General features: G+C 31.8%; 1 protein-coding gene across 1 annotated transcript; it reads right to left on the reverse strand.

Annotated features, from left to right (window-relative positions):
• Positions 1–464: 464 nt before the first annotated feature.
• LOC131179066 (gibberellin 3-beta-dioxygenase 1-like) lies at positions 465–1,943 on the reverse strand. Its single transcript, XM_058144769.1, has 2 exons — positions 1,477–1,943; positions 465–1,020 (listed from the first exon to the last, which is right to left on the reverse strand). Exons 1-2 carry the CDS (start codon positions 1,941–1,943, stop codon positions 465–467), a joined length of 1,023 nt encoding a protein of 340 aa, XP_058000752.1.
• Between the last annotated feature and the right edge of the window lie 14,184 nt (positions 1,944–16,127).

Consider the following 16,127-nt stretch of genomic DNA (forward strand, 5'->3'; position numbering starts at 1 on the left):
CTCAATGCCTAAACATTATTGGTGATCTTTCATACTCATTGAGTTTCACATGGTATATGAGCAAATCATAAGCAGTGTCACAACAACAAAGTCAAACCAACATATCAACCTTGGCCAATCAAAGAATTTCACAATTTTGGAAAGTTGAGAATTTGTCATCAAAGAATCATCTAAATTTAAGAAGAAGATTATTAAGCTTAAGTACATATATAACAATCAATTTTATTTATTTATAACTGGAGCTATAGCCCCAAAATTACAGTAAACAATTAAGAAAAACACTGCTAAGATCATGCAGAATCTAAGACAAGGACCAACATTCAATTTTACAATAATCATCTAGCCCTCATGTGTTATTTTTAATTTGTTTTATTTTTATTTTTTATTTAACAAAAGAAAAATAGTACTGCATACTTTACGCAAAGACAAGCATAAATATAGAAATACTTTTCATACTTTCCCCACTAAATTCTAATCGAAGCAAGTGCTTTTTCAAGGTCCTTGGCCTTCCTGCCAAAGTATTCAGCCACTGTCACAGAGCGGTATAGAGGAATTTGGCCAAAACTCAAACCCAGAGGATCTAGATTGAAATCAGCAGGCGGGGAATAGAAGAAAGCCACAGAAAACCTTTGTTTAGCCTCTTTCATCACCACACGATGAACAACACTTGGAAACCTAGCATTTGAGAGGATGTGTAAGAGATCACCAACGTTCACTACAAGTGCCCCAGTGACTGGTTGTACAAAACCCCATCCAACTCCTTCTTTGAATATTTGTAGGCCGCTGATCCTCTGGTGCAGTATGGTGAAGAGGGAATTGTCTGTGTGAGGAGCTAGACCAATGGCTCGATTGGGGTCTGGGCACAATGGATAAGAGTTCAGCTGCAAAGCAGTGCTGGCAACTCCAGGTGAACCAAGCCACTTCATTTCTTCTTCTGACACGGCTAAGTACTCCAGAATATTATGCATTATTGTTATGGCTAGCTCCTCCATTTTCTTTTGTCCGTCCACCATTATGTCACTGCTTATATGGTCGTTTTCGAAACAAAAACATATTAATTAATTAGGAGAATTAATTTTAGCTTAATTTCTTTAGCTCCACACCTAGTTTATTTGTTTATTGGGTCATGTCTACTAAGCCCCTACCCTCCCCAGGTGATAAGGGTGCACTCTTCCACATTAACTTATAGCATTTCTTATAAATAACTTTGAAGTGCTTCCTAACCGAGTGATATTACTTTTGAATAAATAACTAATAAACACAATCACTCATTTTTCAGAAAAAAGATTGCTATAAAAGAAAGTTTTTACTAAATATTAGTGAGTATTGGTGGTCGCCAGTTGCTTATTCATAACTAATATAAATTCATGGAAAAAGGTATTTAATTTGAAGGTTATATATATATATATGCAGGACGCAAATTAAATGAAGTAGCTTTACCCATTTCCCTACGTGCATGGAAGTGCATGGACTTACCAAAATTTCTGATAGTCATTGGGCCATAGTTCTCTGGCATGATCCAAAGGAGAACCAATGATAGTGAACCCTTCATGCCACATAAACTTGTTGAAAAACGACGATATTCGAGCTAAGCCGTATCCGGTGACTCCACCAGGAGACCTTAAGGCCTTGAGCTTTTGTGTAGTCGGAAGAGAGAAAAGCTGACGAGCCTCAGACTCAACTTCATCGAGTAGGTTCAATGGAATATCATGGTTCACAACTTGGAATACACCCCATGTCTCACATGCATGTCCTATTAGCTTTGCTGCATCTGGGTCCTTGAGGTCAATCGTGGGTATAGATAACCAGTCATTGGACTCAAAGCCATCGGAGATAGGCCAAGCATGAGAATCAGGCACAGTAACGACAGAATCAAAGTCTAAAGGGATGATATCGTCGACTTTGAGAGGATATTGTGCGTAGACTTCAGAGAGAGTGCTCATGGTATATAGCTATGATGACTACCTAGCAAGCAAGCAAATCCAATAAAAGATAGGAAAATAAAAGCAAAAAGAAAAAAAAGGTTTTCTTAGTATTAGATTTGGTAGATTAATTATAAACAAATAAGCAAGATTAGGGTTAAGATGATACCGTTTGAAGAGGCTGACTGTTTGGACAGAGAAATGTCTGTATGTGAATTTAGAAGGATGTATGGAGAGGGGAATGTTGTTTTTTCCTTTTGCTTTTGCTTTTATAGAGGGAAATTTTTATCTAGGCCTACCTTTTATAAATCTAAGATATAAATATATCAAATTCACCTAGTTAATGTCTAAACATGTATTTTATATTTTGAGCCTGTGCTTATCTCTTCTCGTATATATAAGAGATAAACAGATAAGATTCACCTATTTGATGTATTATCATCCATTTTGCTAAACCAAATCCAGCTAAGAAAAATTCTTAATATGAAATTTTTCAACAGCATAAATGGCTTTCATATGCTCACTTTTTGAGGCATGTAAATTTTATACTTAATATGAAATTTTAACAATAAATGTTTAAGTTTTATAAATAATTTTTAGTGACTAATTGTTTAATTTTAAATTAATATAGTATAAAATGATGAGTAAAGTTTTATAATGCCAAAATTGCAAAGTTAAGAATTTTAAAATTCTTAATAGTAGTAAAAAGAATTTTAAACAACTATTTTTTTATATGAAATAAGATATAGTATTTAAAATTAAAAAAAATAGATAAAAAATTAATATTTAATATAATAAAGTAATTTTTATATAAAAAATGCAAAAATAAAGACGAAAAAAACTGTCATGATAAAGATAAAAAAGACTATGGCGATATTTCAAGCAAGCTTATTGAGTTAAGTGCCTTTCTCTTGTAAAGTCTTTTTTAAGATTCAGCTTTAATGTATGTATAAATAAATATTTTTTATATTTTATATTTTCACAATCATATCATAAAATTTTGTTAATGTAAAAATTTGTGTTAATTATAATTACATTTTATGTCACATGGCAATATTTTAAGCAAGCTTATCTTGTGAATCCACTTTTAAGGTTCAACTTTAATATATGTATAAAAATATATTGTTTTATATTTTATATTTTCATAATCACATCACAAAATTTAGTTTTTGACAAGATTTTTAATTAATTATAATTTTATTTTAAGAGTTAATAAATAAATAAGTCAATAAATTATATATTCAAATTGTGCAAAAAAAAAAATTATACAGGATGCCGTTATTGTAAATTCGAACTCTTATGAAAATAAGCTTAACCATTAAATTAAATATTTGTATCTAAATTTATGAACTCTTTATACACACTTAATTCTATTTTTCATTTCAATATTAAATCAAATTTATATTATCCATCCAATTATATATTCAGTATGACCATTAGTGATCTGCTTGGAAAAATACACATCTATATTAGGTTATATCTAAGAAAAAAAAAAATTGTGGATTTGTGGAAATTAATTGGATATTAATGTTGCTTCTTTTTTAAGTAGATGAAAATCCAAGCAGCAGATATCAAGAGAGCCAAATAAGGGGAAATTTATTAGGAGATCTTAGCAATTTTTCTTATTTAACATGTATATGCATAATTAATTTTTAATATTAGCATAATTGGCACAAAATTATTCTAAGTTTGCCTTATATATTTCCATATATTTGGTTAACTTATCCATTTGTAAAGTAAATAGAAATGAAATTTTAATGTGGTAAATATATGGATGAATTTCCTTTTCCAATCATAAGCTATTTAATGAAAAATAAGGTATAATTAAAGAAATAAACTCTACAATGGTAATAATCTGTTAAATAAGTTAAAAAAAAATACTACTTAATTACAAATTTTAGATATAATAATTTTTCCTATAATAAAATAAAAAATAATTAAAAAATAAATTAATATGAATAAGATAAGTAAATAATATAATAAAGTTTTTAGCAAATCTAATTAATTTTCTATAATGATTTGACTTTTTTTCCTTTATGTGCATTTTGCAATAATAATAATAATAATAATTTATTAGATTGATTGTATAAATATACTTTAGTCTGTTAAAATTTATTTATTCCTTTTAATAACAAATTTGGGAACTTAATAATTTAGAAATATGAAAAAAAAATTAAGATTTTTTTAATATCAATTAGGATAAAAGCTCATCGAATAATATTTTTTTAAACTTAAATAATTGTATATTTTATAAAATACTTAAATGCTTTTTATAATTACAATTATTTAAATCTAAAATAAACTCTTATAATTATTTACATCTAAAGCTTATAACCATTTAAATATAAATTATTTAAAAGTACTTAAATATATTTTTGCAATTATGCATCTAAATTTTAAATTAATTCTGAAAAGTTATAGAAGAAAGTTTATTTTTCATTTTCATTTTAAATTAATTTTTCAAACAATTAATTTAGATGAAATTTTAATTTAAAATATAGTGTTTGAAAATTTTTATAAATTATATCTTTTAATTATTTTTGTATGATTATATATTGTCAAAACAAATGATACTAGATCATATAAAAATTAAATATTTTGTATAATTTTTTCAAAAATATTGCCAAACTAATGTTAATAAATATTTATTTATTAAAAAATATTGCCATAAAAATATAATTTTTTACAAAAGTATAGATCATAATCTGATAATGCTTAATTAACTTTTGGGCTAAAGAGTTTAAACACCTTCATACTATTTTTGGATTGAGGAGATTGACCCTATAGATTTGGATTTAGGTTAAATATATTGTTTGGATATTATAAATGAAAATAGATGGTTAATTTATTAACACCTTCATACTTTATCTTATTATTTCAAATTCATCCGATTATAAATGTACATAATGTTACAACTTATAGTTACTTCCATAAAAATTTATAAAGTATATGGTTAATTTATTAACTATTTTTTACTATTTGAAAAGTATATTATTGCACTACTATTTTTTACCATGATTTTCTATTGGTTGGGTGCACAAACTGGTGCAGGTAAGAATTTTTCAAAATTAAAATAGTCATAAAATTATTAGAAATAATGAAAAGTTATAAATTGCACTATTATCAAATAATAATCAACCTCTATTAGTTTTTAATAAAATTATAAATTTTAAATAATAAAGAAAGTTTTAATTAAAAAAATAATAATAAATCATAATCAGTATTTGTTACGGTTTCTTTCAGCCATCGATTAGGAGATCAATTTTTAGAGAATTTGATTTTGGGCTAGAGAATTAAAAATTAAAAGTGTCAAAGAAAAGTTAAATTTAAGTTTTAAGAGTTTTAAAAGAAAGTTTTAAAAATTTATGCGTGAAGAGCGATATTTTTAAATTAATTAATTGTAATACTCCGATTTTTCTTAAATTCTATTTTCTTAAATTCAAAATATTATTTTTAATAAGATATTTTTATTGGATATTATTTCAGTAAAATTACTATTACTTAGAAATTTAAATTAATGTTATGGATTTAATTATAAACATTTTCAAGAATTTATTTAAACATCTTATTATTATTATTATTATTATTATTATTATTATTATTATTATTATTATTATTATTATTATTATTAAGGTTTTAGTCAAAATTTAAATTTTTTTTGAAATGTGATAAATTAGATTTGGACATGGTTGAAGAGAATTTTGGACATAGTTAAAAATTTTGAAAGTTAAAGGACCTAAATATAATTAAAAAAAAAAGAGTACACTAATGGGACTTCCAGTAGAGGGGAAAAAGAAAAGAGAGAGAGAGAGAGAGAGAGAGAGAGAGAGAGATAACCCAACGAGAACTTTCTCCCTCCTCCCCCCCCCCCCCCCAATTTCTCTCTCATCTACCCCCTTCTTCTTTCCTTTTCCTCCATGAATTCTAGCCATGAGCTTCGACCAACCGCCGACGAGACTCCTAATGACCAGCACCAGTGATGGAGAAGCCATGAATGGCGACAGGCGGTAAAGAAAGAGAGGGAGAGAGAGAGAGAGAACAGAGAGAGGGAAGTTGACCGGCCAAAATCTGGTCGTTCTAGCCAGTGACCAGTGACCCCACAAGTCTAGATCAACAACTCTCAGCCCCAAGCAGTCTCTGACCAATGGCAACTCCTATGGTCTCTAAATTCATGCATACCGAGGAGAGAGAAAATTGGTAATTTTTTAGCTTTTCGGCCACTTTTTCGGCAATCCGACTATCGAAGTGGAAATCCGAGACCACCGATAGAATCAAGACGACAAAACCTTTGAGATGGGACTAGCCCCTCTCCAATTGGACACCATTTGAAAAAAGCAATTATCGGACAGTCCAATCGCTTGGTGAGATTTTTAAACTTTTTCAATTCTCCAAAATAAAAAATAATTTTATGATAATTGTTAACAATTTTTGAGCTTCATTTAGATGTGATTGGATCGATGATAGCTCACTGGCGCTCGGGATCGAGTTTTCCGCTAGATCTAGCTGCTTAACGGCCTGTCCTAGAACATGGCCAATATTACAGTCGATCCTAATGTCTTCAGATGCCTCGGATGCGTTTCAAGCATCAGAATGGCCATAGGTAAACCCGAACCCTAAGTTTCCTTATTTACCTAGTATCGAGTTTAGAATAAAAATACATAAAATATTCATGGGTGATTAAAAAATTATAATTCTTATTGCAATAGTCTTATAACCTTGTTAAGGACCACGGGATGAGTTTACAAAATTTTTAAAGTTAGTTTGGATAATTTTTGAAAAATATTAGTTTTAAACCTTATAATTAAATTGTATGATTGAGCGAGTTTGGTTTGGTTTGGAAGACCTAGGAGGGGTCATGTGATGTTGATCAGATGTAAATATGGGACTCGTGATTTTAGAAGTGTGATTTGAACCACTTTGCTGATTGGGTAGGTCCTAGATACAGGAAAAACTCTGTCAAAATTTTGGCAAGATCTTAGGAATTATTTTGATTTAATGTTTTAAATCAATTATTTAATTTTATCAATCTTTTGATAGAGGTCAGTGTGCATGTTTAGGTGGTCGATGTCTGCCGTTTTCTCCTTTTAGTCGGACCAGCTGTAGTCCAGTCGACCAATCTGTGAGTAGATATTGAATTTATTTATAATTTCAGTATTATTATATATTCAACGCATACTCATGCATCACATATAAATATATGTATGTAGCTAAATATTAGGCACGCATTATGTTGCATTTTCTTATTGGCAAAAATGGTTGTGGATGTCACCTTAGGGTAATTTGGAGCTGTGTGCGTGTATCGGCGTGTGTGTGGTGTGGTGTAATGGATATAGGTAAGACCGGCAAATCAGCTTGAGCTAGTCTCACTTGGGGCCAGGTCCTTTTTGTGAAAGTCGACGTAAGTACGGCTTTGAGTCAACATCACTGACCCTCACATTTGGATTATTAAGCGAAAGTCCAGCTCGAGTTGATCTCACTGGCAGGCATTGGATTAAGAGAGGTGTATAGGGGATCAGCTTCGATATGTATATATATCTGATGTGATATACAGGTGTGTAAGTACTCCAAATTATTCTTTGTGCGAGTGTTGTTTGAACTTGGCTGAATATGATGATCTGTGTTGCATTTCATCCTTAGGGATGCATGAGTGCTAGATTGTTATAGAAATTGTACTTAAAATCAATATCTTACTCTAAGAGTTGAACGCTCACTCCTATTCACCCTATTTTTTCAAGCTACAAGAGCAGTTCTTTTTCAGAATAACCTGCTTCCTTCTTCGCAGGTTTATTAGTAGTTATTTATTTGTATTATTATTTTATAAAATTGTAATCTAGAACTCTACATGTATTAGCAGTAGCATCGATCTTGTCAGGGACAGTCTTAATTTGAGTTTTTTGGTTTTTATTAAATGAAAAAAATTTTATGATTAAATATTTTGCAAATAATGGTATCAGGTTTAAGCTGGGCTCCCTTGATTTTGGTTCTTAATGGTTATCGGGTTGGGTTGACCCTTCACATGTCGGGCCTCAGTTTTTAACCCTGGTTATAGATTTGGGAATAGTAAGGCTTACTATGGGCCTCGGAGGCTTTATACTGGCCCAAGTCCTAATGCTGATCCAGCTCATGGGATCGAGTCATGACAAAGTTGGTATCAGAGCTTAGGCTCCAAATTCATGGGAAGTGCATGTCTAGGAATTTAAAAAGGGTCTTGGTAGGAGGTCACATGTGGAGTATAGGATCCTGTTTCATCTTCTTCTGTAAATCCTTATTTCTAACTTCTACGTTATTCCTTGGGTAGTGTAAGAGTACTTCAATTTAATGTCTCAGTTTTCATGGAGCACATGGCTATGTGAACTGGAGTTAGCAGACATGTTGAGGTCTGCCATGGGAATACGTACTCTAAGAAATACTATGTTTTGTTAGTATAGGGTTAACTAGCGTGCCTATCTAATACAACACATGAGTACTTAAAGGTGAGACATGACAGCATAGCAGCCCTAAATGGGGGTGAGAGTACCAATGCTGATAGTGATCAGTGGATAATGTAATTAGAGTAAGTTTATGATATCAGTAGATTCGAGAGAGATAAGAGATCGAGAAAACTAGTCTATTGGGATTTACAATAGTAACTATGCAATATTCTTGATATTTGTGCTGTAAGCTACAGATTACAGTACCGATATGGGATTATTGTGTAGAGCTTTACGCTTCCTTGTACTGTTCCATGATGAGGGTGTTTACAGATAACCTCTGGTTTGGTATAAATATGCCAGAACAGGGTTCTATATCTGCAAAAGAGTTAGCAAAACTCCTAGTTAGGGTTTAAGACCCTTGAGATAGAATATCAAGGATCACAGTTGAGTGATAACTAGAGTCAGAACCTCAGTTATCTTAACTTGAGCGTAGAGTTATAGCATAAATGGCACGAGATTAGAGGTTTTTAGTATGGTTACAGTGTAATGATAACACCTACTTAGTGGGATCATCTGGTCTCCGGTATGAGATCGTTAGCAGTGTTGGCATTACAGTGGACGCATTGCCTAATGTTTAATGAAGATAGCACTTCCTTTGTGTGACAGTGGAGCATAAGTATGGCTCTACTCCCTAAAAAGACTGGAGGTTATGAATAATATTCATAGCCTATGAAATGGCATTCTAGAAAATTTTACAAAATATAAATAAAAAAAAAGTAGATAGCCTTATATCGTTGTGGTAATTCGGTAGAGGTAGTACCTCTTTTGTAGTCAGCTATACTGTAGAGTATGGAAATGTCTTCTTAGGAGAGACAAAAGAGTATCACTAATATAATGATCTGTGGAATGAGTCCTAAATGGGACTGTAGCGTGATAGGAAATAGTTGGCTCAAGTACCCCCCCTTAGGGAGAGTACGGTTTTCATTGTAAAGATCATAAGAGATTAAATCATGATGGATGCAAAGCTTTTATGTAGCAAGGGAAAAAGGAAATTCTATAGATTCCCTCATTGAGATAGTAGAGGGTAGTTTGTAGTTAAGTAGAGGAAAGGACAATGATTGCAAGTCAGCGAAAATAAGTCATAGAATATCATTAGATAAAAGGGAATATAGAAATGAAAATTTGGATAGTTGGTTTCAGATGTAACAGGAAGGAAATTCAAATGGCAGTGGAAGTGCTAATCAAAGTGGTCGAAAGACCAATTCTGAGCAGTACAAAGGTGAAGATGACCTAGCAAAGACACTGAAAGGCACAGTTATCTAGCATAACCGTCAGGTTAAGAGGAAGAATGGAGCTAAGGAATAAAGTGATCAAGGTTCTATTTTGGGTAAGATAAAAGAGATGAATTAAAGAGCAAACTGAATAGCTAAAAAGAGGACAAGATTAGAAAGATCAAAGTGAGGTATAAAGTACATAAAGTGCCATCCTAAGCAAGGTAAATAGGATGAACTGAAAGGTAATATTAGAAAGCCCAGAATGAGATTACATGAGTGAGGATAGCTATCAAGATATAGAATCTAGAAGTGTAAGACTTAGAGCAGGTCATAGTTTGGGTTGTGTCAGGAGCCAAAACATAGAGTTCAGAGTTATAGGACATGGATCAAACTATGTCTATTCCTGTTCCCAAGATGGAGTAGGTAGCAATGGGACAAGATTCCATTAATTTGTTAACAGTACGAGAAAAGTTGGGCAAGGAATGAAACCTGAGCAAGTTACAATTAGATATTATTCAATGGTGCCCTTAACTATCTTGTCAGACTGAGGGCAATGCTAGTAAATAATAGGTTGATTAAGATCAATGTAATGGATCATATAGGCATGATGAGAGAGTAGAAGGGTAGGAAATGACACATAGGCATTAGATTATAGTATGGAGATAAGGAAAGGGTAATTAAAGGTTTGTTATGAAAGTCAGGTGAATGTCTTAAGTGTGATCAACAAAGTCACTTTGCAGTAAGGCAATAATGATAGAACAACAATAGGGGTAAAATGGGAAGCGATAGGTATAAGTAGTTATAAATCACTAGAAGGTGCAAGGATCGAAATAATTATTATAGGTAAGAATGAAGTTAGTACTAGAAGAATCTATTCGTGAGAGATATCTTTCAGAATACAACAAAAGTTAGAGGCACAATACAAATAATGATAGGAATGAAATATAGAATGGGTATAAGCAAGCTTAATAAATTATAAAATGTTATGTCAAGATGGATGGTGGTACAGTAGAGGGTTGATGCGGCTGATACATTAAAGGTAGAGCATAATTTCGCAAGGAAATGATAAAAGTTGAAGAAAAAGACCAAGAGACATGGGTTACACATTATTATATGGAATCATATGTAGTAGACTATAAGAGCATATTCTCTTTCTCTTCAAGTTTAACTCGTGCTTTTGGTTCTAAAGGGTTATATAAGGACTAGAAACTGAGTTAAGATGACCCAGTTATTTGAGAGTTTGGTAGGTACCAGTTCATACACAATCCACTGATGAAAAAAAAAATAATGGTAAGTGTATACCTAATGTTAAGTATGAAAGGACGATCAGAGTAGTGACAAGAGTTAAATTGAGTTAGTTACTAGGGCTTGCAACCCTTTTGAATAATAAGCTGAAGGAAGTACTACTTGTGAATGAGTTTTAGTGGATGAAATTGTTGCTAATGTGTAAATTTGAGGCTAAAGTTTGGAGAGCCGTGGGCAGTATATGTGGTTATATTAAGGAGAATGAACATGTGAATTATCTTGTCTGGAATTATAGCATAGTACATTTTTCCCACAACCATGTTAGGTTAGGTGAAACTTAGAGTTTAAGGGGCTCCTATCAAACTGTAATAAGCAATTTCCTACAAAGGGTAGTAGGGAATGATCATATTCTAATGGTCAAGTTGGAAAAAGAGATACAAGAAGAATTTTCTATGGTCAATTACAAATTTTACATAATATGAAGAATCTGCTAGTAGGAGCAAATCGTAAGATTGGAATTCCAGGAGTAATAGAACTCGTAATCAAGATAGAACTAAGAAATAAAAAGAAGGTTAAAGTTGATGATGGGATGGACATCCTTACAAGAAAAGGTATATGGGTGAGAGAGGACAAAGGTTAAAGAATAAGTACAGTAGGTTGGAAAGGTATCAACAATAGTAGAAACAGGAAAAAGAAGTGGATAAGATCCAAAGGACATGAGAAAAGCTCAGTAGAGTTGGCTACAATAATGAGAATAAGGAGGAATAAGTATGCTAGGGACACACTAAGGAATATTTAAAACAAGTTATGGTGAAATAATAGATCAAAGGAGTAGGATATGATAAGTTGTATTGACTGAGTGGCTTGGGAATACATGGACTATTGTCATACATAGACTTTTGCCAGGTCAGAGAAGATACCCATTCCACTTTCTAATATTAATAGATAGAATATGGATGTTCAACACTTTGATGTAGCTCTACATAACTAATTTCCTAAGATAGACAGGAGTTAGTCTAAGGACCTTAGTAATGACCCAAAGGAGATTGGAAATTTGAAGTATCATGGGAGTTAGAAGATGCATAGGTGTTGACCATTGAGGTCATAGGACAAGTAAAGATTTCGAATGAGATGCCTATGATAGGTGCTACAGGAAAGCATCTCATAGGACACCACAAGATAAGGAACATAAGTCATGTCTTTGGGGAGCAGAGGTTGTTGAAATAGAGGAATGGGGACTGAAGTCACTAAGAGACACGTTGGGGAGCAATGAAAGAGGGGTAAGCACCAAAGCTGATTGAAGTTATGAGATATCAAGTCAAGCGTGATGAAGCTATAGTGAGCACTTGAGATGTTAGAAAAATGGTCAAAGAATAGTTAAGAGGCAAGAGTCCCTCAAGGAAAGGATGATGATAGCTAGGACACTTCAGAAGAGTCAGAGAGCAGTAGAAGGTGATCGATAGTATGCGAAGAGTTTGAAGAATAAAATGTTTTAACCATCTTTGCATAGTTGGAGGAGTAAATGCTCGCACCTATCTCAATAACCTTCCATTTAATATCCCCTGTTTCTTCAAAAATTCGAGGATGAATTTTTCTTAAGGGGGGAAAGATTGTAACACCTCTATTTTTCCTAAATTTTATAATCTTAAATTCAAAATATTATTTTTAATAAGATATTTTAATTGGATGTTATTTTAATAAAATTACTATTACTTAGAAATTTAAATTAATGTTATGGATTTAATTACAAACATTTCCAAGAATTTATTTAAACATGTTATTATTATTATTATTATTATTATTATTATTATTATTATTATTATTATTATTATTATTATTATTATTATTATTATTATTATTATTAAGGTTTTAGTCAAAATTTAAATTTCTTTTAAAATGTGATAAATTATATTTGGATATAGTCGAAGAGAATTTTGGACTTAGTTAGAAAATTTTAAAAGTTGAAGGACTTAAATGTAATTTAAAAAAAAAAAAAAAGAAAAAGAGTACATTGATGGGACGTCCAACTTGGGGAAGAGAAAGAACCCAAGAGGAACTTTCTCTCTCCCAATTTCTCTCTCATCTCCCCCCCTTCTTCTTTCCTCTTCCTCTATGAATTCCAGCCATGAGCTCCAACCAATTGCTAGCGAGATTCCTAATGACCAGCACCAATGTTGGAGAAGCATGAATAGCGACAGGTGGCACAGCCAAAATCTGGCCATTTCGGCCTGTGACCGATGATCCCACTAGTCCAAATCGACACCTCTCAGCTCGAGAAAGAGTTTCTAACCAGTGGCAGCTCCTATGGTTGTCGGATTCATGCATATCGAGGAGAGAGAAAATGAGTAGTTTTTTAGGCTTCCAGCCACTTTTCCGGCGATCTAACCATCAAATCAGAAATCTGAGACCACCAATGGACTTAGGGCTATAAAACCTTCAAGAAGGGACTAGCCCCACTCTAATCGAACACCATTTGAAAAAGGTGATCATCAGACGGTCCATATCACTTGATGAGATTTTCAAACTTTTTTAATTCCCAAAAATTAAAAATAATTTTATGATAATTATTAACAATTTTTAAGCTTCATTTAGGTACGATCAAATCGATGATAGATCACTGGCGCCTAGGACCGAGTTTTCGACTAGATCCGGCTGCCTGGCGGCTCATCCTGGAATGTGTAGACCCTTATTTTGTGATGAGTATGTGCATTGAGGCCGTGGGAAACCCGATGATGAAAAATTATATGACTGTAAGATGTAATTGGAGGCATGGAGCTGAATTATTAATTCCGTGGCATGATCTTGAAAAAAATAAAAATAATAATAAAATTTTGGGGAAATTAATTTAATTAAATTTAAATAAAATTTTATTTTGTTTAAATTTAATATGGGTAGTTCTTAAATGGATCTAATTAAGTTTAATTGGGCTCTATGGGCCTAAGAAAGCCTAGTTAGGAATTTTAAATGGGACCCATTTAATTATTTTCTAAAAATTAAAATAACAAAATATCTCTCTCCTCCTTGACCCCACTCTCTTCCTCACTCCCTATTGGTGCCTTCCATTTTCTCCTGTCTTCCTATTGGTTGAAACACCTCACCCATATCCCAGTCTTATTCGAATTCTGCAATCGCAGTTGTTTAAGTCATCTAAACTTTATCACCCTAAGACTCCAAATCCTACCACACCTCTTCCTCATTCCCTATTGGTGCCTTCCATTTTTTCCTGTCTTCCTATTGGTTGAAACACCTCACCCATATCCCAGTCTTATTCGAACTCTGCAATTGTAGTTGTTTAAGTCATCTAAACTTTATCATCCTAAGACTCCAAACCCTATCACACCTCTCTCTCAAAACCCTATAAATACCCTACTAGAGAAGAGAAGAGAGGATGATGGGAGGAAAGAGGAAGAGAAAATTCAGAGCTATAAGAAATTTAGAGATATTCAAGACTCTTTGAGTTCTTCCTTATTTTTTCTTTTCTTCAAGAAGATTTTCATACAAGATTTCTAGAAGGTCAGTTTTTATTGTTTTCTTTTCAAGATCTATGCCACACAATATTTTAATTCTATGCTATTTGTCTTCAATTTATTTTATATGTTCATATAGATCATGTAATCATGTTTAATTTGAGGGGATACACAACTCTGCACATGTTTAGTTTCTGTCTCTCGTATTTTTATTATTTTTCTTTATATTCTGAATCTGTAAAAAATTTGTAAAAATTATATTCATATTCTACACGAAATTCCATTAATTTTAGGCTCAAGAATCACTAAAAAAGCTTTAATATTTTGTAAGTTATGGTTGTTTGAAGTTAGGGTTCCTGTAAAATCTGATTTGCAGGATATCCGACTTGTGGAGCCCATATTTCCCTTGTTCCTTAATATTTTTGTGCAAATCTAGTATCTAAAATTAACTTCAGAATCTTATGAATCTTTTCCAATTGGTTTTGCATTCATATCTTTTGTGGTTAATGAGTTATGAATTTTACAAAAAAGTAGTACAATTCTGTCACTTAGAAGAGTTACGATTTATGTAGATCATTCGGCTAGGGTTTTGTTTGATTTATAAATTTTATGTCATTGTATGATATGTAGGCTATCTTTTGTTATTTTTTTATGATTTTTAGGCATGTTTAACTATTTTTAAAAAATCGAATTTCTTGCTACTGTTAATCTGCTAGAATTTAAAAATTGTATATTTATGCATGTTCTTGTATTTTCTTAGGTTTTAATTGATATTTGATCTATTTTCTGTATTCTTTTAATTCAAGAAGTGTTATAAAGTGTTTGGATCATGTTAGAAGACTTAGACCATTAGGTAGTTGTAACTAATTAGGAATCTTAACCCTTTAGGAGACTAGAGTTAGAATCCAATGTAAATTGTTATTAATATTTTCTTTATTTCTTTTATTTTCTTTAGTTTCTTTATTTTTTATTACAAACAAAATTGATAAGTAGCCCTAAGGTAAGTACCAAAGAGGGCATTTGCGTGGAGCTTATATGGAGCTAAACGGGAGTAAGCCAGGGATATCATTGCCATACTAGAAGAGAAGACCCTTTTTTAAGGGTAGCTTGCCCCAATGGCAACTGCATTTACCAACAGGTAAGTAGCTCTAAATTTCTCGAATAACCATTGGCATGAAATTGTAGTAATAATAGAACTTTTATTTGGTAAATTAAAATTAACAATGTTTTTAATTTAACTGACTTTTGCATGTAATTAATTTAAATAAATACTTTGTAAATTAAAATTAATCTTGTTTGTAAATTAAATTAACATTGGCATGTAAATAAATTTAATTTAATACTTGGTAATTGTAAAATAAATTTGCATGTTAGAAATCTTTATTAGGTTGTGATTGTTTGGGCCTTATGTGATATTAGAATAAATTATATATGTACATAATTAACTTAGTTCAATTATCCTTAGGGTAACTTGGTGAAAATTAATTAATTAGGTTAAATAGAAACGTAGGGTTATTTGAAATTGAATTTGTTTGTAAATTAAATTCTCAATAATAAATTAATTTTAGTCATCTGGTAAATATCATTTAAATAATTAGCAACCCCATAGATAGGAATTACTTGTGCATGAAAATTGTGTGTAAACAACAACCCTTTTTGTGAATTACTTGCGTGTGTAGGATTAGAATTGCATTTTTTAGGATAAAGTTTAATAAAAGAATAATAAACAAGACTTCTAGAAACATTAGTAGAGGACTGGCACTCAAATTAACGAGGTTAGACCAGGCGTAAGGGGTGCCTAACACC

Source organism: Hevea brasiliensis, chromosome 4, assembly GCF_030052815.1.
Source record: "Hevea brasiliensis isolate MT/VB/25A 57/8 chromosome 4, ASM3005281v1, whole genome shotgun sequence".
NCBI lineage: Eukaryota > Viridiplantae > Streptophyta > Magnoliopsida > Malpighiales > Euphorbiaceae > Hevea > Hevea brasiliensis.

What these genes read in the sequence shown, in the direction of transcription:
- LOC131179066 (XM_058144769.1), bottom strand. Translation starts at nt 1,943, where the DNA reads ATGAGCACTCTCTCTGAAGTCTACGCACAATATCCTCTCAAAGTCGAC. An exon ending in AATGACTATCAGAAATTTTG is followed by an intron (nt 1,021 to 1,476) that starts GTAAGTCCATGC and finishes CCATATAAGCAG; the next exon opens with TGACATAATGGTGGACGGAC.